At 42.0% G+C, this 23,866-nt stretch overlaps 2 protein-coding genes across 3 annotated transcripts; both read right to left on the bottom strand.

The window, feature by feature from the left end:
* Positions 1 to 3,386: 3,386 nt before the first annotated feature.
* LOC128413400 (pulmonary surfactant-associated protein A-like) lies at positions 3,387 to 11,468 on the bottom strand. Of its 2 annotated transcripts, none has more exons than XM_053387434.1 (4): positions 11,369 to 11,468; positions 10,597 to 10,680; positions 4,842 to 4,919; positions 3,387 to 4,299 (listed from the first exon to the last, which is right to left on the bottom strand). In XM_053387434.1, the coding sequence occupies exons 1-4, from the start codon at positions 11,457 to 11,459 to the stop codon at positions 3,923 to 3,925; spliced, it is 630 nt and encodes a 209-aa protein (XP_053243409.1). In that variant the 5' UTR covers positions 11,460 to 11,468; the 3' UTR covers positions 3,387 to 3,922. The 2 variants fall into 2 exon arrangements, with proteins under 2 accessions (XP_053243409.1, XP_053243410.1); XM_053387435.1 differs by having other exon boundaries at positions 10,597 to 10,677.
* Positions 11,469 to 17,872: 6,404 nt separating this feature from the next.
* On the bottom strand, positions 17,873 to 23,258 carry LOC128413399 (pulmonary surfactant-associated protein A-like). Its single transcript, XM_053387433.1, has 4 exons — positions 23,073 to 23,258; positions 21,696 to 21,806; positions 20,145 to 20,222; positions 17,873 to 18,398 (listed from the first exon to the last, which is right to left on the bottom strand). The coding sequence occupies exons 1-4, from the start codon at positions 23,251 to 23,253 to the stop codon at positions 18,022 to 18,024; spliced, it is 747 nt and encodes a 248-aa protein (XP_053243408.1). The 5' UTR covers positions 23,254 to 23,258; the 3' UTR covers positions 17,873 to 18,021.
* Between the last annotated feature and the right edge of the window lie 608 nt (positions 23,259 to 23,866).

The raw sequence follows: 23,866 nt of genomic DNA, 5'->3' as shown, positions 1-23,866 counted from the left end.
GAAAAGCTTCGACTGCTGATTTCTGTACACCATACTGCTCCTAAGGGTACGAGAGCAAGCACTAGTCGTTCAGTTAATCTGCATATTAATTTGGCTGATGTAGAAATTCAATCTCTTCGCTGCTTTGAAGGACATCTTTAGGAGAGGAAAAGGCTAAGGAGCAAACCCTACACAAATTTGGAGTAGAGTCCCTAAGATGGTTGGATGGTGCTTTGCATGCCTCCTTCTGGCAACTCCTGCAGCCAAGCTGGTGCCAAACGTATTGCTCTGTTTTCCTTTGGACCACATCAGCGAGGCCAAGAAGGGGGTCTTCTTGTCTGTGCAGCCGAGAACCTCCATACATACTGCCCAGGCTTGTACCCCGGGGAAGTCACTTCACTGCAGCTAACGCAGCAAAAACAATGCAGGGGGCAGCAGTTATGTGTTGCCAGTCTCTGCAGTCACAGCAGGCGCTGTGATTCTCCAGGAGTTTGGCTTCACTCCCAGTGTGGCCATGTCTTTGGAGGAGCCCACATAAAAGCACTCCCCACCCTGCTGCTGTCATACCTAATGAGCTCTTTGGTAATCCTAGGATTTGACGGGATACTTTTATATGTGTGAAAGTAGTTTTCCACATAGTTCTAAAGGACTTAACTGCCTGATAAGCCTGCTTCAGATGGAATTCCTAGAATGAGGCAGGGAGGGAAGGAAAACCTCCTTTGTAGGGTTGTTATCGTCTGACTCAGAGGAGGTGCCTATGTATTTAAGATTCTAGTTCTGTTACAGAAATGCACTGCACCAACCCCTGCCGTATTATAATAAACAATAATAAAAGGTAAAGGTAAAGGTACCCCTGCCTGTACGGGCCAGTCTTGCCAGACTCTGGGGTTGTGCACCCATCTCACTCAAGAGGCCGGGGGCCAGCGCTGTCCGGAGACACTGCCGGGTCACGTGGCCAGCATGACATCGCTGCTCTGGCGAGCCAGAGCCGCACACGGAAACGCCGTTTACCTTCCCGCTGGTAAGCGGTCCCTATTTATCTACTTGCACCCGGGGGTGCTTTTGAACTGCTAGGTTGGCAGGCGCTGGGACCGAACAACGGGAGCGCACCCCGCCACGGGGATTCGAACCGCCGACCTTTCGATCGGCAAGCCCTAGGCGCTGAGGCTTTTACCCACAGCGCCACCCGCGTCCCTTCTAATAAACAATAATAGATGTTTTTAAATAGTATCATTAATAGTCAACCTGCCTAAATTATCCTCCCATCTGTCGCCCTTACCGGATGGTTACGGTATTGATTATGTCTATGAAGCAAAAAAACCCCACCCTACCACATTTCCTAATTTAGCAATGTAGTGGCTAATGTTGTGAGAAATAAGCTAGGAAGATGATGGTGATGACGATGATGAATCATTTATACCCCGCCTGACTAGGTTGCCCCAGCTCTCTGGGTGGCTTCCATCATATATAAAAACTCAATAAAACTATACATGGATGCTTTCAGATGTCCTCTAAAGGTTGTATTGTTACTTATTTCCTTGGTTCAGAGGTTGCATAACTCCATACCCTCCAACATTTCTCTGATGAAAATAGGGATGTCCTACAGAAAAGCAAGATATTCTGGAATCGACTCAGAAACTGGGATGGCTTCTGTAAACACAGGACTGTCCCTTGGAAAATAGGGACACTTGGGGCAGATCTACACTCATGGTTTTTAATATTAAGGAAGTGTTAAGGAATGGTTTTGATAACATATATATGGACACATGACATCTTACTTTTAACATTCGTAATGTGTTATTAAAATGTTACACCAGAGGGTGCAGCAGAGCAACCAGCGGCAGAGAAACAGCATTTTGATGGAAAAAACCTAAGTTAAACAAGTTTTAATTAACGAGTATGCCCTGTGACATTTTAGAACGACATATCTAATATTGTTCTAATAATGTTAAACAGGTCAGTGTAGATCCAGCCTTGGAAGGTCTGTAAGAGTCGGGTTGTCCTCTTGACCTCTGCAGGAATCAACATCCTTGGTGCCCATTCTTAGTTACATAGAATGTAAAACAATTTTGTAGAGGCAAGAAAAGGGGGGATATATGCACAGCGTTGCCAAAATTAATAATCTGAATATCTGTGCAAATACCAACACAGGTGCCAGCGTGTCCAGTCGGGGAAGTGTGCTATTCAATAACACAGCAACTACCTTGAACAAACAGTTGTAAATCCCAGGCTGAGTAAACAATTCAGGCATCAACAAAATGGAAGGGGGAGGATGATTTATGTGCCACGAAATGAAAGCAGTGTTGAATCACCCATAACAGAAATGCTTTGCCCTGGCACAGACTGAACAGGTGGAAAACACCTGCTATATGGCTTGTAGAGAAACAAATGATATTAAGATAATGTTTTCCATCACGTCCTCTTTCCCCTCACCTTGACTCACCTGTAGCTCTGATGTATTACCTTTGAAGTGCGCTTCTACCCTGCAAAGCTGTTTCACTATTTTTAAAATGTTCATTTTGAAGTAGGTTTGCCAACTGAACAAAAATATATATAGTCAGGCTTGTGCTTTTAGCAGGCATGAACTTCATGAACCCTGCAAAGCATTGCGGGGACAGGCAGAACCCCCCCAACCCAGGCGACCCCCGAGTGGAATAATGACTCAAGACAACATGTTATGGGATTAAAATTGGCCACAACTTTATTAAGTTTCAAGTGGAGGGAGGCCTTGGCTCAGGCATTGGGCGTTTATCCTTCCCAGTCCCTAGCTGGGGATCTGGGAGACATCAGAGTTATCCAGAATGTGTGGGGATTGGGCTGGCTCTGGAGAACATATGTTCAAGCAGAGAGCCCACCCCCTGTTTCGCCGTCGTCGCAGGGGAGAGCAATGACAACCTTTCGGTGTGTGGCCAATGCCTCCCCTCAAGACCCCTTTAACGGGAAACCCTAGGATCACTGCCGCAAGAGGGGCGTGGATCACTGCTTCACGCCCCCCCCTCATTTAGGAAGATAGACTAAAGGATTCCGCCCAAGGCCTGAAACCGTCAAAGTTGTGACATTTCGCTATGGGAAAGGCAAAACCTGCCAATGCAGGAAAATTCCTTTCCGGCCCTTCAACAGCGACCATGACATAGCAGTGCCTGCGTACCTGTGGAGAAGAGGTTAACCTGCAAAAGAAGGCTTAACTGAGGGAGGGCAGGGTGGGAGAAGCTCTGGAGCCAACTGACGCTTCACAGGTAAGATTCACCTTCCGTTGTGTGGGCAGGGCAGTCCCTCCCCCTACCTAGCCGATCCCCTGGCAATGCCTCCCCAGGCGGGATTGGGCGATTGGCTGAGGCAGGTAGAGACCTCCAGGTATCCAGCCTGGGGAGGATGAAGCCAGCCCAAACTACCAGGAGCTGCACTAGGATCCAGGGGGCTGCAGGCGACCACGCAAAAGGCACCTCCCATTTGATGTGGGGAGCGGTCATTGCCACCATTTTTATAAAGTTCATTTTGAAGTAGGTTTGCAAATTGAACAAAAAAGGAACCTCACCACAGCATTACTATCTGCTCAGATCAGCTCAGATCTCCCCCTACATACCCCATGGACACACATTTCCGTATGTCTTAGCTGGATTTCCCCCCTCAGTAACGACATTAGCAACAAATTCTAATTCTTAACTGATCATCCTATTTATTATCACGTTTTCAGTCATGTCTCAGACATTCCAATTCTGCATCTAAACAAAGCTGACATTGACCCAGTTAGTTTAGCTCATCCTTTGCACTCAGAAAACATAAAAGGAAAGCAATGCATTGTGCTTTTATTGATTTCCCTTTCTGAACACAGAAAAATCACAACTTATCAAGTTACATATCTGATTAGTTGCTATACCCCACAATTACATAGAACCTAAAAAGAACACCCAACACCCTTTATTAAGATCTGTGACAGTTCAGTTTAAAACTCACAGACAGTGAGGCGGTACACATCGCACCGTTTATCATTCCAGGTGCCATCACTGTACATTTCAACACATTTTTCTGCCCCTTTCCCTGTGGGCTCATTTTCATACCAGTTTGTATAATTCAGGGACTCCCCGTTCAGGTACTGAAATTCCCCAGGAACATGCCCCTCAGTAATGCCCAGGTAAACATATGTGTTAAAGGATTTAACAAAGCTCATAATAGCATCATTTTCCTTCTTGTTCATTGGAGAAGCAATGGTGCCATGGGCTGCTTTGCAGATTCTTACTGAATTGTTAAAATCAGCCGTTTTTTCAGTGCTGGCAAACACTTTACTGCCAACTGTTACAATCTTTCCACTCAAAGCCAAGGCTGAAAAACAAAATGGAAGACCCGGTTAGTCCTATTAGATGACAGGAGCGATCCAGCAGTAAATCACACTGTGCATGTTGAAGTTAACTCTTTATTACCAAGAACAGGATCTGCACAGGCTTGGCGGAGAGTCTGGTTTAACGAGCACAGGAAGTGATTCTCAGTAGGTCTTGCCCCATGTATCAGTTACTAAGTCTAAAGATTCCCACCTCCCCAAAGCCATCTTGCTCTCCAGAGTCCACCCCACCCTCCCAGCAATCAGAGACTGCATCTGCATGCTTGTCTTTGCTCCTCCTGCTTCATGCCTCTTCTGGTTCTGGGAGACCAGGGAGAGAGGAGTTGGTTGCAGCAAGAGGGGATGATGCCCTTGACTGTTCACCAGCCTGACTCATCTCTGCCTCTTGGCCTCCCTCCTCCCATTCTCCTGCTTCAGTTTCTGCCTCTCATTCTGGACTCTCCTCTGCCACAGACTCTCCCAGTTCACTAAGCCCTGTCCCCCCTCACCTTATGGAAGGAAGCAATTATTTAAATAAAAAAGGTACCTCTTTCTATTATGGTGATTCTGTATTTGATTTCCTTAAGGTCATCTTGCAGTTTAGGATCCTCCGATGCAGACAGACCTGTGAACAGAAGTGACAATTATTAATTTATTTTGTTTTATCCGTTTGTATGGTACTTTGAAATTCACAAGACAACAGTTTTTCTTAACAGATGCCTTGAATAGGAATGGATTCTATAAAAGTGGTGTTAAAACATTAAAAAAAAAAAGCGCACCAAGCATATTGGTTTTGTTTTTCATCTGAAATAAACACATTTTGCTGCAGTAAATGGACTTGTGATATATTTGTTATCCAGATTATGAACTGGTGAGAAATGTTTCTTATACATTGGAAAGAAAATGCTGGTTTTGTCTGACTATCTATTCAGGCTGCATTCCTATGCATGCTTACCTAGGAGTAAGCCCTAATGAATATACTGGGATTTACAGTTCTGAGTAAACATGCCTAGTTTGCACTTGCCAATAAAACCCAGGAGTTTTCAGACCGCACACCTAGTATCTTTATCAGATCTTTTTAACACCAATGATGACAGAGGAGCTACTGCCCAACATAACTGTGATGTGTATTGCAGAGGGTTCTAGTATGGACTGCTGCATTCATTCAGTTAATGTGGGGCCACATAGAGACCTCAGAAGTCTGTGACATGCCTTGCACACTCTGTGTAAGATGTCTGTCCTAGGATGTTCTCCAGAATCATTATGTAAGCACATCTTTGTTGTTGTTGGCATCCGACTGTCTCAGGAGACAATGGAAGAGTGTGTCTTCAGGGGCAAAGTCTAACAATTGGAGAGTTACAGCGCCTGCTGTGGCCGTAGAGACTGATAGGGGAGAGATATGTTTTATTGCTGGTGGGTCAAATGAAGGCGTCCATTTTTGCTGCTACTGGTACACTATGGTGTTTCTTAACTCTCTGTGCTCCTCCTAGAATATATACTAATTTTGTACTCAAGGGCTGGGTTAGGGCAGCTATGGCAGCCAAAACAGGGTTACAGAGAACCAAGAGGGAATCAATCATCAGTATATTTGGGTGGATCCCAAAGTTTGCAGATGTAGAAAAAAATATATATTGTTGGGGGGGATGCCTGAGAGGTAACCCATCCTCATAGCCTGATGTGGACTGAGCATGCTCAGTGGGCACAGAATGCCTCATGGCTCATGGATAGGGGAAACTGGGGAGTGTGGGGTTGGTGGGAGGGAATATCCTGAAATAAGGCATGGCTGACATTGCATACTGAACATAGAATCATAGAATTGTAGAGTTGGAAGGGACCACGAGGGTCATCTAGTCCAACCCTGCAATGTAGGAATCTTTTGTCCAACGTGGGGCTCGGACCAATGGCCCTGACATTTAGAGTCTCATGCTCTAGCGACTGAGGAGCACTCAACGCTGCACCATCATCACTGATGATATTGATGATAATATAAATAACTTGTTCTCTGCAAATCCTCAGGGGTTCCTGAGAAGACAAATCGATCTGGAAAAAGAGGTTTCCTTGGTAGATAGTTTGAAAACTATTCTTCTTCTCTATCAGTTCACTGATCAAAGGGGAAGCCTGGAGGGGATAGCAACCAGCTGATGGACTGAGATTTTAAAACCAAAGAAGTGTTGTGTCTGGAGTGTTTACCTGATTCGGCCAGAAAAATTCATTTTGTTCAATTACTGTCAGCTTTGAACCCTGAATATTCTTGCGGAACGATTTTTGCAGAATGACTTTTGCAAGAGGATATGCTTCCCTCTAGTGGCCTGCCTATATATTATCGAGTCCAGTGGGAATTTGATGCTGAGAATATGCATTTGCACAGAACTAACGAACAGAGCTGGAATTACTTTTCTAGTTCACCAAGATTCTTGCGGGGCAATGAAAAGAATAATTAATATTTGGTGCTTTTAGACTGATTGATGACCTTGTATTTCACAGCAGGTTTATGGTTTCGCATTTATGGCCTTATTCATTGGGATTATATGTGCTTTCCCCCTGTAACTTTCCCATAAACTCATTTAGCTTGGCTGTGATTCTCAAACTCTCTCTGGAAACATTCGTTACATTTTCAGAGCACTAAACAGCTGAGCTGGAGGAGGTGAAGGTGCCCGTCAGCCCTGCCCGCCTCCCTGCTGATGAGGAAGACCCCAAGTCAGCCCTGAAACAAGCATTTTGGGGCAGGGAATGTAGCAACAGACCCAATCTGGGCATCTTCCCTGCTCCTTCCGCCCTGGTTGATGGGGCTGTGGATGTGGCGGTGCCTATGCCACTCCCTTAAGCCCAGCCACTTCCAGCCAGGGGTTTGGACCATAGCCTAAGGTACACTGTGTGGCTTAAGTGTGCTGAAGCCAAGGACAATTAAAAAAATAATAAATTTTATAAACTTCAACACTACTGAAAGGAGTTGAAAGATTAAGGAGTGCATCCACCAGAAGGTGAGAAAATGGGGAGAGGGTTTTGTGAGTGCAGAAAATAACAAATGAATAAAAGTGAAGGGGGGGGGACCCACATGTCAGTTCACACCAGGCCATAGTTTAGTGCTACGTTAGCAAGCTAGAAGAAGCACAAGTATTTATTTTATTTTTATCAAATTCATATACCACCCCACACCCACAGGTCTCATGTTCCTTGCTCTCTTATCTTTCCATGTGGCTGGGAGAAAGACTTCTGCAGCACTTAGGGCAGGGGTCAGCAAGGTTTATCTTGCCTGGGTCAGATCGGTCCCGCAGAGATCCCTCGATGGGCTGTATCGCACGCACAATTTTCGGCCCCACAGAAGCGAGGCCCTGTGCCACACTGCGTCGGTTTAGCGTAGCGTGAGAGCAGGAGGCTCAGTTCGGGGGCGGCTTGTGGGCCGGTCAAACAACCTCTGCGGGCCACTTTTGGCCCATGGGCCTTAGGTTGCTGACTCTTGACTAAGGCTGTATATAAAGCCACATATTTAAAGCACCCACCCACCCAGGTACAGTGCTTTTTTTCCTAAAAAAAAATGTTTCGGGGTACTCTCATTTTCCTACCCATATTGAAATACTGCCCCTCAATGAGGCCAAACTTAGATTCACGAAATGTTTTGGGGTGTTCATACCCCTGCATCCCCCCAGAAAAATGCACTGCCCAGGTATTCTGGGAATGGTAGTTTGTTAAGAGTGCTTTGAGTTGTAGCTCTGTGAGGGCCAAACAACATTTCCCAGCGTCCTTTAGGGAGGGGAAACGTGCTTTAAATGTCCAGCATCTGCCTCAGCGATTTGTAAAGTAAAGCACATAATGTCTCCCCCTTGAAATTGATGATCTCATAATAATGTGCTGCTGGTTAGTGCCCACCTTATTACTGAGACTGATCACCTATCACTGGATTTAGTTAAGGGGCAAAGTGCTTAGTGAAAACCAGAGGTGACCATCCGCATTAGGCATGGGGTTTGCCATTCTGTCATTTCATCATGTTATCCTAACTCAGACTCAATCAGCTGTGGTTTGCATTTTGTTAAATTTGTACGATCTTGGCCTGACCTGGTGTTTTGCGAAAATAACATTATTGTTTCCAGCTCTCCTGACAGTGTTGTGAGCGTTGCTTATGTGGTGGGTATCACTATTTACTGTACTGCTGCTGTTGTTCATTGCCCATCAACAAGTAACCAGGTGCATGCCCCAGGAGTATTGTGATTTGTTTGTCTTGCAGTGTCACATTGATTCTGACATACCCTTTCTATATTTTTGGAATCTAATGGGGTTTGTGTTTGCAACTGAAGAAAATACTTTGTTTTACTATTTGCCAGTTTTAAAGTTTGCTCAGTCTTCAATTGTGTTGTTGTGCCCTATGTAGTTTTACTTTAAGCCACGGGTCAGCAAACTTTTTCAGCAGAGGGTCAGTCCACTGTCCCTCAGACCTTGTGGGGGGCCGGACTGTATTTTGAGGGGGGAAATGAATGAATTCCTTTGCCCCACAAATAACCCAGAGATGCATTTTAAATAAAAGCACACATTCTACTCATGTAAAAGCACGCTGATTCCCAGACCGTCTGCAGGCTGGATTTAGAAGGCGATTGGGCCGGATCCGCCCCCTGGGCTTTAGTTTGCCTACCCATGCTTTAAGCCTTGTAGTGCTGTGCTCTCTTCTCCCGTCCTTATAATGCGTCCTTATCGTAACCTCATCTTGTGACTGTGAACTTTGACTGTGAACTATGCTGGATGCAACACCCAGTGTAGTAATTTACAGTATAGGCCATATTATTGCTTCCATCCACTGCCATCTCTCCTCCAGGCTCCTCCGTCTGGTTATGATACTTTTGCTCCTCGGAGCATCAATGTCTAAGCAATTATGATTTTGCAGATTAGCGAGCCATTTCATTGGTAGGATTACCTCAGCTACTTCTGGGTGATGATCAGAGAACCATTATTTCTTTTTCAAAAAAACATTCCCCTATGTACTAGTGCTGGTGCTTTTTAAAAAGGGGATACTCAAGGGTACTCAGTACCGGCTCCTCTTTTTCATGGTTTTTCTAGGGGAAAAAAAACTTCATGGTTTTTCTAGGAAAAAAAGTACAGACTAGTACTATTAAGCTTTACTACCTTATCCCCTCACCCCAATCATATAATATATGCAGAGAGATGGAATATGAATATGAATATGAATGGCTACCATCAAACCTCAATAAAACAGAGTTCAATGGAATATACATTTCATCACATCAACTTGGACAGTAACTCCAAACACCAAACAGAGCACCATTAGCATAATAGCCAGGGTTCAAAATCATTGTTGTTAAATTCATGATGATTATTTTTTTAACTCTAGTACCATAAAATATTGCTAGCATTTGCTAGCACTTGCATGAAACCTGAGTGGCTTGGACAACTGGCAAAGAAGAGAAGAGTTTGGATTTGATATCCCATTTTATCACTACCCTAAGGAGTCTCAAAGCGGCTAACAGTCTCATTTCCCCCACAACAAAACACTCTGTGAGGTGAGTGAGGCTGAGAGACTTCAGAGAAGTGTGACTAGGCCAAGGTCACCAGCAGCTGCATGTGGAGGAGTGGAGACGCGAACCCGGTTCACCAGATTACGAGACTACCACTCTTAACCACTACACCACACTGGCAAAGGAGTGAACATTGCAAAACTCACATTCAAGTTCAATTACTGTGAAACATCTCTAATCTCAACCTTAGACAAGCACAAAGATCCGAATCAGACTTTTGCCTCCACGCACATAGCAAATTTATTTATTTTTTTCCAGTTATATCCTGCCTTTATTCCACCATCACTGAAACCATTGTGGCATCCATGAGGTTGCCAAGTGGTCACCCATCCAAGCAGTGAGCAGACCTTGGCCTGCTTAGCTTCAGCAGGGTGGCAGCTCCAAGTATCTCCAAGCCTTATCCTAGGACTGGAAGAAGCACATGCTAGGGAGAGTAGGACCATGTCTGTTGGCTCCACCCCGATTCCATACAGCTCGTCACTTCCACTCCAACATCCGAGCATTTAGTGTGACCTCTGAAAAAGGGAGCCTACACACATAAATTTGTGTGACTAGGATTTCCAGTCATACGAGAGACCAGGTGCGTACAGTTTGTAGGTTTATATTTTTAGACGTTGCACTAAATGTGCATATGTTGTGGAAAGAGCTGGTAGGACATACGATGCAAGAGACAGGGCCAAGTGGCACACAGTTCCTTGTTCAACCTCCACGCATGTAAAATCTACCTGAAGGCAAACACTTGGACTAAAATGCTATTTTAAAGATGATACCCATAGTCACCTGGTATCCCATGATCTCCCTTCTCGCCTTGTCTGCCCTTTAACCCTTGCGGTCCAGGGTGTCCAGGAGGACCTGGAGGACCTGCTGAAGTGAAAAATAGAAGGATGAAAACCTGGCACACACATTAAAGACCGTCTGCATTTATTTCACATTCATCTTTAGAACTACTTAAACGTTCCCCACAAATTAGAACTGACCAAAATGCAACAAAGAAGGAATTCTCTTTTGAGGGGTTTCAAACATTTGCATCACAAGCAAAACACCTTAAAGGGGTTCTGCAGAATCACACTAGAATCTTATCCCTCTGTATAATGTCAATTGCCTTTTAGTTAAAAAGAAAGTTTGTACATTTTGGAGAAATGCTGGGAATGGATAAGCAGGTTACTTGTCTGTAGTATTTGGTTTGGCCCCACATCCGTAACAGATGTGGATCAGTTTGTCGTGTAGGCAAACTCTAACAACAAGAATGGGATGCAGAAGCAATCTAGAAAAGCTGTTACCAGGAGAACAGGGAGGGAATCCGAAAAAGCCACGAGTCCAGAAAAGCACAGGTCCAAATGGTACAGACCATGAGCTTTCCACATGGTCCAGATTCATGTGTCTTTTGATATGACCATGCAATCAATCATAACCTTCCAGCATGTATTTGGATTTTAAGAATGTCGAAATCATTTTCTCTTGAACATATTCCTGTTAAATTCAGTTGTGCAACTCAGACACTTCATGTCCTCCTGCTCACCTCTCCCAGGCACTTGACTATTTCCAAGCTTACCTATAAGTTGTGGACATGTTTCCTGAGCATCACCGGTTACAAGCAGAGCAGCCACTGCCAGGAGGATATGAACCAACTGGGATGAAGGCATCCTTTTCAATCAGCTAAATGAAGCAGGGTGGGGGTGGGGAGAGAGATTTATCAGGTGTAGGTGCATCACAATAATTTTATTCTGTTATTTCCTTTTTCACCATTTTGCTTCTGGATAGTGTGAACTGGGTAGGTTTGCCTTTAAACTGAATTGTATTACCCCCCATCTCTAGTTACAACAATATAAAATGACAATATTAAAATCAATGGAAAAAAAATTACAATCAAAAGAATAACGTGGAACCATATCTATCTCTATCATCTATCTATCTATCTATCTATCTATCTATCTCTATCTATATCTATCTATCTATCTATCTATCATCTATCTATCTATCTATCATCATTATCTATATCTATCTATCTATCTATCTATCATCTATCATCTATCATCTATCATCTATCTATATCTATCTATCTATCTATCTATCTATCTATCTATCTATCTATCTATCATCTATCTATCTATCTATCATCTATCTATCTATCTATCATCTATCATCTATCTATCTATCTATCTATCTATCTATCTATCTATCTATCATCTATCTATCTATTTATCTATCATCTATCTATCTATTTATCTATCTATCATCTATCTACTATCTACTATCTATCTATCTATCTATCTATCTATCTATCTATCTATCTATCTATCTCTATCTATCTATCTATCTATCTATCTATCTATCTATCATCTATCTATCATCTATCTATCTATCTGTCTGTCTATCTATCTATCTATCTATCTATCTATCTATGGCCAGGGAAGCTAAACAATGATGATGCTAGTCACAACTTTGTATTGTATTGCTTTAGTGCCTTGAGAAGCCCTCCCAGCTTTGCTTGCTCCCACCCTTCATCTCTGACTCATTCTATTGAGTGTTATTGGCTGCTAGGTGACATGGAGTTCGTAAAAGGCAAACCTAGCCACTGCCCCCAATGGAGTATGCACTTGTTATATGCTCTTGGTTCTGCTCATCTTTGTAAAATTTACATTAATAAACTAACTTCCGCGTGAGAATATGGTGGCACAACTCAGAAGTAAGTGCCCGTAAGGATCCATTTATTATGGTATTTTTCTTGAAGATGAATTGATGCCCTTCTCGCCTGCAGCTGTCTTCTTTATATAGGATTTCTCTACTGATTGTTGTTATGATGCTCTTAGAGCTTTTAAATATATATATATATAAATGCTTTCAAAAATAAATAGATATTCTCAATAAAATATGATTGGAATGAATTGAAAGAAGAGTGAAAATCTCGTAAAAGAGCACTCTAATTTTATTCATCTTTACCCAGAAGTAAATTTAACTGAGTCCAATAACCTTACTCCAAAGTAAGCATGCAACCTGAGAAATGTTAATGCTACACTAACAACACAATCCACATATATAAGAAATTTCATGAAGTTAAATGGGGCTTATATAGGATTTCAGCCTAAAACAGAGCAGTTTGACTTACCTTCTTCTTCCAACACCGAATACTGCAGAAGCGCTAAAAGGGTCCATTTATAGTATGTGTTATTTGATATATATGTTCATGTTAGATAGCGGTTGGCTTAACTTGATTTATCCCCCTCCATTTTATTTGCATAGTTGCTTCATTACATAAAAGACGGAATGGTCAACAGCCCATATTGATTCCCTAACTTTTTGAAATAAGATCTAACATAATGAGCAGGACAATGAACCTTTGAAAAATATTTCTGCTGAGGATTGTTTGCAAAATATAGGGTTTCTATACAACTTAATATAATTAATAAATAATGATATATCCAGTGCTATTTTCGGAGAGGGGGGAGGACAAATCATGACATAGTGCACATAAGCTACAAGCTGTTCTCAGTAGATCTCTATAAAAACACACAACCTTTGTATATATTATTTCCCCGCATGATGTAGAATCTACACCTATGAAAAGGTTTTTAGTAATCTGACACACCTGACCTAGAACATTAAACACAGGGAGACATACAGCTCCTCTAGGTCAAACGCTCTGTTTTCCACCTTGACATTCAGACAATGTCAACCAATAACCCACCACTGTTATGTTCTTCTCTGGAATTAAGGGGTATTATACTATGTCCAACCGGGTTTTAGTTCAGACATGGCACAGACCTCGCCCCTAGACACACACACAAGCCATAACAAAAAAACTGACTTGGGAGATTTGCCACTCTTCCCAGTCAAAAACAAAAAAGTGTGTGTATAGGGGTAAGATTACAGAAACAGAAACATTTACAGTGGTACCTCGGGTTAAGTACTTAATTCGTTTCGGAGGTCCGTTCTTAACCTGAAACTGTTCTTAACCTGAAGCACCACTTTAGCTAATGGGGCCTCCTGCTGCCGCCATGCCGCCGGAACCCAATTTCTGTTCTTATCCTGAAGCAAAGTTCTTAACCTGAAGCACTATTTCTGGGTTAGCGGAGTGTGTAACCTGAAGCGTATGTAACCTGAAGCGTATGTAACCCGAGGTACCACTGTATATGAAGACCCTTTATCATATGTTACCGTTATCTGAAGGGAAGGTTCTTCCCTGTTTCCTGACTATGGCTGGGTAAGACCGGATGCACGAGAGAAAGAGCCAGCTCTGTGGCTGCATGCAGAAACAACAGTGGTACCTTGGGTTACAGATGCTTCAGGTTACAGACACTTCAGGTTACAGACTCCGCTAACCCAGAAATAGTACCTCGGGTTAAGAACTTTGCTTCAGGATGAGAACAGAAATCGTGCGGCGGCAGCGCAGCAGCAGCGGGAGGCCCCATTAGCTAAAGTGGTACCTCAGGTTAAGAACAGTTTCAGGTTAAGAACGGACCTCCGGAACAAATTAAGTTCTTAACCCGAGGTACCACTGTATGGGATTTTCTTCCAATGGATGCTCAATTGACTCTCTCTCTGCCTGTCTTCTGCCATCTTTGCATTTAAAGCAAGCTTTGAGTTTACCTGCTTTGAAATGGTAGGTGTTGATCCTATAGATTTTAGTGGTTTTAAATGACTAAGACAATCTCTAGCATCTTTTAAATTGCTTTGTTAAGACAATGTACCTATATTTCAAATATTGATGTGAGCTGCTGCTTATAGATAGTGCCACCACAGCCTCCCACCATATAAGGAACAGTGGGATACAAATGTTGTACACACACACACACACACACACACACACACACACACTAACACAAGCAAAAATATTTGTTATTTTAGGGCAGAGGGAAGGGGCTGCACCTCTCTTCTGAAATACTGCTTGATATAGTATTTTATGACCCCAACATTTTAATTTTGTACATGTTTGCAGAAGAGTTGTACTGAGCGGAGGAGTGCCAGTAAGATTCATTTAGATTTAGAAAGGGGGAGCAGATTCAGAAGTTTGGAGAAACTCCAAGTTATAAGAACTTACTATTGCTTTAAGAAACACTGGGAACCCCCAGAGAAAGCAAAACAACAACTGCCCCAAAGGATCAAAGAGTCAAAGCACAATCTTTGCATGTTTACTCAGGGGTAAGTTTCACTGAGTTCAGTAGCATTTGTGTCCAAAGACAGGATCCCACTGTGAGACAAAGACGGAACTCTGCTATGAGGTAGCTCAAAGCACAAGAGCCATCTTTGTGTGCCCTGGGGGCAGATGATTTGTATTAGCAATTTTTCGGCCAAAATGGTAAAGATCGACATCAGAACCAAGTTCAATGTCAGAATTCAGGCTGTGGAATAAGCCAGCACTGTATGAGCAGCCCAGTGTCGTCATGGACCAAGCAACCATGACAAAAACCACAAACGCAAACTGAGAAAAGCAATGAACCCCATCCCTACTCCCAGGTAAACCATGTATAGGATTGCAGCCTCCACTTTTCAGCCCGTATCTGTTGGGATCTGTTTCAGAAACAATTTTAGGCTACTCAGTTGAGTCATATGTGGCTAGGCAGAAAGCCCTCATATATAAGCTCTCCAAGGTGTCTCTGTATTGAGGCACCTTGTAAACAAAGCTCTGCTCTCTCTACAGTGTGGAATTAAGACTTTTACAAATAATGTCTCATAATAGAATTCCTCTCATTAAAAGCAACAGTACTTGGACAAGTTCCCAAGCACTCTTCAATGCAGCGAACATCCTGTTTCTCAAACATTCCACTGGAAATTATTCCTCTCGGCGAATACTGTTTACCGGTTATACATGTAATATTTAATTAGCTTTTTCTAATGCGCAGACTTTGGAGGAGGGCCAGTCGGTTGGCTCAGATTTGTGGGTGGAAACAGCAGGCGTGCTTTCTCTCCTCCATCATATGTTCACTATTCATGTGTTCACTGAGTAGGGTCATGGGAGTCATGCATGCAGGAATTGTGATGCCCTTTAAAACCTCTGGCTGCTCACCTATGTCTCTGCTGCTCCTGAAGAGCCAAAAGGTCACTAATGCCCTGTTTACACGTCACCTAGAGTGGTATGGTTAACACATTTCCATAGCTGCTGCAACAGAACTCCAGGTAGGTGTACAGGGCTTTTTCTCAGCCGGAACTTTCCAGAACACTCCAGAACTCAGTTCCGGTATCTCTCAGGTGGGCACCATTGCCATTCTAAGAGAACAAGGGTGGTGTTCATCATGAGTTTGGGCACCTCTTCTTCTAGAAAAATAGCACTGCAGGTACAGCAATAACATATCTTCAGCACGACTATTTACAATTGCTGAGACAGATGTATAGGACAAACTATTCCCCGTTAGAACACTTCATTTTTTAAATCCAAATTTTCCTGTCAATTTTTGTCTGTCTGTCTTCCTTCCGTCCTTCCTCTCTTTCTCCTAAAGATGAAATGGAAACTTTCTGGCCTATAAAAGGCTCCTTAAAAAGAAAGTAAAAAAGAAAGCAGCATATCTTCCCAAGGTAATGGGAAATCAAAAGCTATTGCTGTTGTTTTAGGTCGATACTAAAGCAAATGTCTCTGAAGAAATACTGAACTCAGATTGCTGGCTATGCAAGAAATATCCTGGTAGCATAAGCTGCTGCTTTGACTTTGCCAGGCAAGAATTCACATCAGCTCTTGGGGGTGTTCTTGCTTCGGTCTGTTTTTAATTTTTATTTTGAGTTGAAATAGTGTAAATAGAACAAAAAGAAGAAGAAGAAGAAGAAGAAGAGTTTGGATTTGATATCCCGCCTTTCACTCCCCTTCAGGAGTCTCAAAGCGGCTAACATTCTCCCTTCCCTTCCTCCCCCACAACAAACACTCTGTGAGGTGAGTGGGGCTGAGAGACTTCAAGAAGTGTGACTGGCCCAAGGTCACCCAGCAGCTGCATGTGGAGGAGCAGGGAATCGAACCCGGTTCCCCAGATTACGAGACTACTGCTCTTAACCACTACACCACACTGGCTAATCATCATCATCATCATCATCATCATCATCATCAAAAGCACAGCAATATTTGATATATCAGGATGCAACATTCAACATTCTGAAGGAGCAAGCCCTTCAACATTTGCAGGCTGTTTAAAGGTTGTGCAGTGTAGTATAGTAGTCTCATCCTTGCTACTTCAATACATTTTATTAATGATTGACAGGCAAGTCCTCCAAGTCCTTCCTAAGCTGTCCATTAACTGGCCATTGTAAACATAATGAAATACCATATTGGGTCACACATCTGCTGTTATCAGCTGCTGCTCTAGACACTCATATGCACAAGTGCTAAAGAAGTGTGTTTAAACCCCTGTTCCCAATAGGCTCAGGGCTGGTTAATCCAAATAGCAGAATCACAGGAAAACAAGCTCTTCCTGGACTGCACCATTTCAGAATATTGGGGGTGGGGAGTCACATGACTGCTGCCCTTGTCCTTCCTCGCAATGGTGTAAGGTACTATTTCCTGACTGAGGGCTATTGTGACTGGAATTGGGAATCACTGTCATCACTCTCATAGAAGAATCAGAAAATTGCAGAGTTGGAAAGGACACTGGGCATCATCTAGTCCAACCCCCTGCAATGCAGGAAGCTCAACAAGGGGTTCCCCATTAAGTTTGAAACCATACAGACCTTGCTTAGCTTTGCAAATGTGATAGCACTTTTATCCCTGCACCACTAGGATATTGACTAACTGAGAAGCATCAGAATCGCACATGAGGAGAATTGTGCTTCATGTTCCATTATTCATTTGTCTAGTTGGATAAATATACCACGTCTTATATTTTCCTAAGTACCAATTAGATGTTTTATGAAATACTAGGAAATTATGCTGAGATCTATTTCTTTGTGACTGATGGTGGAGTATTGCCAGCTACACCTGTGCCTTGAAAGCCAAAAATTCATGCAAAAATCACGAAAGACAACAAACACATAACTTCACAATCATTTTCAATATATTTGAATATGCATTTGAACATCAATGATTCTGCTTTGCTTTAGATCTAACAGATAAATCTTTTTTTAAAAAATAATTTAAATGTTCCTAAGCATGGAAATTCTAATTTTCTTGATTCTATGTGGCAGATGTGGGTAAAAAAATAAATCTGATTTTTATCTGCAGAACCACAATTCCCAGAAGCCAAGGCAGTTTTGTTGGTTTAGGATTGTAATGTAGATGGAGGAATCTGACTAGAATTCACAGACAGTGAGACGATACTGGTTGCATTTTTTGTCATTCCAGGATCCATCCGTTTGCATCTCAACACAGTTTTCAGCTCCCTTGCCATTTGGTTCATATCGACGCCAGTTTGTATAATTGACAGCCATTCCATCTAAATATTCAAATTCTCTCGGAATAGGGCTCTCCTTAATTCCCAGGTAGGCATATTGGTTTTTCTCTTTCACAATCTCCAAAATAGCATCATTCTCCTTTTCATTCATGGGTTTTGCAACAGAACCCCCAGAATTCTGGCATGTTTGAAGTATGGTTTCGAAATCAACTACCTTTGCATTGGTGGCAAATATTTTATGCCCTGCTTTGTTTATCATTCCTTTGAGAAGAAGCACTGCAGCAGAGAAGAAAAATCATGGTTATCCATTTTGTATTATATTGCAACAAAAATTGATGCATGCAAGCCACTGCTACATTTTATAGCATCAAATGGAAAACATGCATGTACAAACTAGGAATGGGTGAATCAATCTTTCTCCAGGCCATATTACTTTTTTGTGTGTTGTCCCAAACTCACATCATACACATTGCTGTGCATTTCCATTTTTTCTAAAATATATATATAGGCACAAAATGTGCATTTAAATACATTTTAAAATCTATATTTAAAAATGCTTTCTTTCTCTAAATGCAAATTGAGGGAGGATGTCCTGAAGCCCCATAGAAAGCACCAGATCTCCCTTTGTAAAGATGGACAGAGCACCAACCTCAAAGAGCAAGGTTCGATGTCAGAGTCCTCATTTCTGCTACTGTAGAAACTCCCATGGCCCTTACTCTATGAACATCAGAGCACCAATATCAATAGAGCCAAAAGGGGCCAAAAAGAAGACTTGGATCTGAGGAACCAAATGCTTTCTCAGTCGCCTGACTTGCCCCCAAACCAGAAAGAAAACTACACCAACCCAGGCAATGGTGTAGCGATGGGGTGGGTGGGGGGCAGGGGGCAGGACTTGGAGAAGGCAGAAGTGCAAGATCACTCCTGGCTCAGTGAGAGCCCAACTGGCATTGAATGTTGTAGATCAACCCCCTTCAGTGCTCCACCCCTCCCCAGTGACTTAAGTTTGCAGCCTAGATGTATTTTAACTCAAAATAGACATTAAAACAAACAAACTGATTTTCATATGATTATTTTTGAGCCAAATACTGTGTTGACATATTAGGGAAGTGCAAAAGCAGGTGGGTAGCTAGGTTCTGATCTGCATGTAAATCCGAAAAGTGTGGCTCAGGCCACTTCCTAAAACCAGCTCTCATATTATTGCAGGAGTTTTTTGAGGGGAGGGTATAACAATCTTCAGCTTTAATAATAATAATAATAGTTTGGCTGGGTTTCCCCAGCCACTCTGGGCGACTTCCAAGAAAAGATTTAAAGTACATTAAAACATCAGTCATTAAAACTTCCCTAAACAGGGCTGCCTTCAGATGTCTTCTAAATGTCAGATAGTTGTTTATTTCTTTGACATTTGATGGGAGGGCGTTCAACAGAGTGGGTGCCACTACTGAGAAGGCCCTCTGCCTAGTTCCCTGCAACTTTGCTTCTTGCAGAGAGGGAACCACCAGAAGGCCCTCAGTGCTGGATCCCAGTGACTGGGCTGAATGAACGGGGTGGAGACGCTCTTCAGGTATACTGGGCCGAGGCCATTTAGGGCTTTAAAGGTCAGCACCAACACTTTGAATTGTGCTCGGAAACGTACTGGGAGCCAATGTAGGTCTTTCAAGACCGGTGTTATGTTAAATTTTGATTGATGATAGGCAATAGAATTTCTCTCTCCCTACCCCCTTGCCAAGATAGTTTGAAAGAGGGATTGCTCCTTCTGGTGTGGACGCTCACCTTATGTTCACATTTGGTAAACAGGGTGGGGTTTGTTTGTTTGTTTGTTTGTTTGTTCTTTTAGAGACAGCAGAGAGAGAAAAATAAATAAATGTGTGAATGCAATAGGGAAGTGAGCTTCTCTCAAACCACTTTTAACTCTCTTGAAGCTGTCGCTTGAAGTTACACAAAAGAAAGTAAGTCAGGATATCCCGTGTTATTCTTAACATTGGTTTTCAGCAGTATTAGGAAGGGTGAAAGCAAAGAGATTACCTCCTTCAAGCCTCAATATTTTTTGATTCAGACTTCTGAGGACTTCCTGTACTTCTGGATCAAGAGAAGCAGGACGGCCTGTCAATTAAAATAAGAAGAAAAAACTGAGTTGAGCTGAGCTTCATTGGCCACAGCAAATTCAGTGTTCTTGCTGTAAATCATTTTTGAAGGACATGTGTTTCATTTTCAGCAAGGAATAATTCAGCCCATTTGTTGATCTTGAATTTATCAACGACTACCGAAAAATCCCTTCTGGAATAAGATTTATTCCTAGCATACCAAAGACAGAAATCTCCCTTTCACCATTTAGTTTTAAGCTAGAGAATAAAAACCTATAAAACGGTTAATGCATTTTATTTTGTCCAATGATAGGTAAGTCAATGAATTGAACACAAATGGGAGTGTAATATCTGTAGCAGGTATCCTACATGAATTCTAATCCATTTTCAAAGTCATTGATTCCAAACAAGGCTAATCTAATTGTGGTGCATCCTATGCACTACTCATTTCTTTCTTTCTTTCTTTTAAGTCCTAAATTAGCTGCCTATTGATAATATATACATGAGGGTGGAGCTAACTCAATCAAAAGTAATTCCAAGCAAAGCATGAACCTTTCAAAAGGACTTTGGGGTAAATCTTATATGATCAATCAAACAGTTTGGTATCATTTTGAAAATCAGCCTCTGAAGCATGATACATAAGGCATATACTTAACCCCAAGAGACATTGTACCAAAGTGTAATTGACAAATTAATCTGTATCTGTCTGTGCAGTGAGACAGATATTTTACCTAACAGATTGAAAGCCCTTGTCTGCACTGTGTTTACTTGATCTTGTAGATGTCCTAGGCACAGACCAGCCTTTGTACAAGGCCATACAGGGATGAAGAGGCTTATTCCCTTATCTTTATAATAGCATGAATTGTGTTTTATTATGCTTGGGGTATTCATTTATCTGAGTCGATTCAACATTAGCTTTGAGGCAAATAGGGATGGTTTCAATTTTGGTTCCTCTCAGTTTCTGATTTTTCCAAACTCAGTTTCAGTTCTGCACATTTTTTACATCGGTTTGTAATTTATTTATCTTTAAAAAAAAAATCCTCACAAAAATCCACCAGGATTTTGGTGCAAATTTATCCTAAGATATGTACTGTGTCTGTATATGGATTGCCTAATATACACATCTTTGTAAAGCAATTTCTAATATAATGCATATTTGCAAGCATATTCATGAATATATGCATCTTTATATACACTTTACCCTAATATATGCATTTTGTACACAGTACGTTACTTGGCTAGACTTATATTACAAATTTCGGGGAAGAGTGAATGTCAAAAGATGACTGTGTTTCAGTTCACATGTTGTAATGTGAAATGGATCAAATTTCTTCCTCATCCCCAAAAGTAATTAATAATTGTATCGCCTAAGTGTACAGGGAAACTTGTCACAACAGTTTTCCTGGCTCTCATTATATTATATTATATTATATTATATTATATTATATTATATTATTATAATTATATTATAGGTTATGCAATTCCTTTTTACCTTCTGGGCCTCTCTCTCCCTTTTCTCCTTGTTCACCTCTTGGCCCTGGTGGACCAGGAAGTCCATCTCTTCCAGTAGCACCTGGCAGACCATTAGGAGGGCCCATTGGACCTAGAAGGAAACACAAGAACAAAGATATGCAAGTCACTCCTCCATGGTACACTATAGAAGGGGAGACTAAAGAATAATTTCAAGGCTGCAGGTGCCCTTCAAGGAAGCAGATTGCATTACAGTCTGCGTAACTCAATACCATAGTCCAATCTCCTTGGAATGATGACTCGGAAACCAAAATCTTACTATAGTATCTCTTGTCCCTGAAGATATAAAAACCTTATTTCATGGGCAATGAAATATGATGACACATCAGCTAACCTTTTTAGTGTGTGCACACAAATCACTGAATACCTCTTAGCTGCTCACTGAATATTTTGATCACATAAAAAAGGAACAATTTAGTTATTCTTTCTTTCCCAAAGTATTTTTTTGGAAAGATTCAGGAAATCATCCTTCCAGTACAAAAGTCGAACCAAACTAAGAAATCTCCTTTCTTGAATGCATTGCCTGATAATTCACACAATTAACATTTTTTTATTTGCTCGATACATTGAATTACCCAATCCAATTTTGTTTATGACCAAGCATAAGGAGAGACATGAAGACAGTCTTCAAATATCGGAAGCGCTACCACACAGAAGATGGGGTAGGCTTATTCTCTGTCCTAAAACATTAGGAGAAATGAAATACTAGGAGACACTTCCAAACGGCAGTGCAACAATCTGCCTTGGGAGGTAGTGGGTCTCCTTCACTGAATGTATTTGAGCAGAGGGTGCTGGACAGCCGTCGGTCAGAGATGTTGCAATTGTGTCCTGCAAACCTGTGGTGAGTCAGTTTTCAATTCTTTTTGGTGGGTCACAAGTTATGCATACCTAATCTGAACATTACTAGAGACCAGTGGGACCATAGTTTCTTGAAAACACCATGACTTTAGTTTTCTTGTAATTCACAGCCAGCTGTTCTCTTTGGCAGTATCCTGAGAATGCCCTCATCAATCTTTTTAGGCCCACTTTATATGGAAAGGAGCTCTCATGATCAAATTGATGAATGTGTGTGTGTGTGTCTGTCTCTGTGTGTGTGATCCTTAATTGTCCCTGATCCCCACCCCAGTTTTACCCAAACCATGTTCCCTTACCATAGCTCTCTGAAAACTGTAATTAAGGGGGATATCACAAGTAAAGGAGCTGGTCCTTTTTTGACACTCTGCTATTTGAACACTGATATGAATTGGTCTACAATCAGGTGTCTGTAAGATGCAATACTAGCTCATTACCGGCAATTTTTAATACTAGGCTTTGTATTATAATAGCAACAAGTTGATACCTGGTGGTCCTGGGTCGCCTTTCATCCCATCACGCCCATCTCTCCCAGGCACCCCACTTGACCCCGGAGTCCCTGGGATGCCTGGAACGCCTGCACATTTGTCTCCTGCCTGTCCAAGACACGGAAGAGTAAAAATGGCGACTACTACTGCCGCATGAAGGAACTGGGACAAGACTTTCATTTCTGACCAGCTGTAAAAAAGAGAGAGCATACATTTAAAATAGCACAGCATTTCTCTCAGAATGAGCTCAGTCATATTATTCATTTAAAAAATAGTCAAAGCCATTAGTTCTAAACTGTGAAACTTCAAATGTTAAATAATTTTTGTTTCCGTCATTCAAGGTGCCCCCCCCCATGCTCATCCCGAACAAAGACAGACAAAGGTCAATATTACAAAAGGAAATGATGATACAAGATATTGCGATGAAATATTTCCAAGTGATGGTGGTGATGATGTTTCAGCCAGTAATCTTGACCACTAAATGCTAACTGAAGTCAACTTACCCTTGTGTTTCACCTGGATAGGAAAGAAGGTTTCAGACCATGCAATTTATACAGTGCAGCTGCACAGCTGGCTTCATACTCAAGTAGAAATTTGATATACACTTGTGGACGTAGATGGAAGTTTGGTAAGGGTGGGTTTGAAGGAGTCCTTGTTTTATTAATGCACTCCATTTGCTTGGCAAATACTTCAGATATTATGAAGGACCCAGTGATGACATTTCCCTTGAAAACAGGAGTGGAAACACCTAAAGTTTTGTTTAGCTAAATGTGGAGGAAAATCTGCAGGAATA

This window comes from Podarcis raffonei, chromosome 5 (genome assembly GCF_027172205.1).
Source record: "Podarcis raffonei isolate rPodRaf1 chromosome 5, rPodRaf1.pri, whole genome shotgun sequence".
In the NCBI taxonomy this organism is placed as follows: domain Eukaryota; kingdom Metazoa; phylum Chordata; class Lepidosauria; order Squamata; family Lacertidae; genus Podarcis; species Podarcis raffonei.
This window is presented reverse-complemented; position numbering and strand designations above follow the sequence as displayed.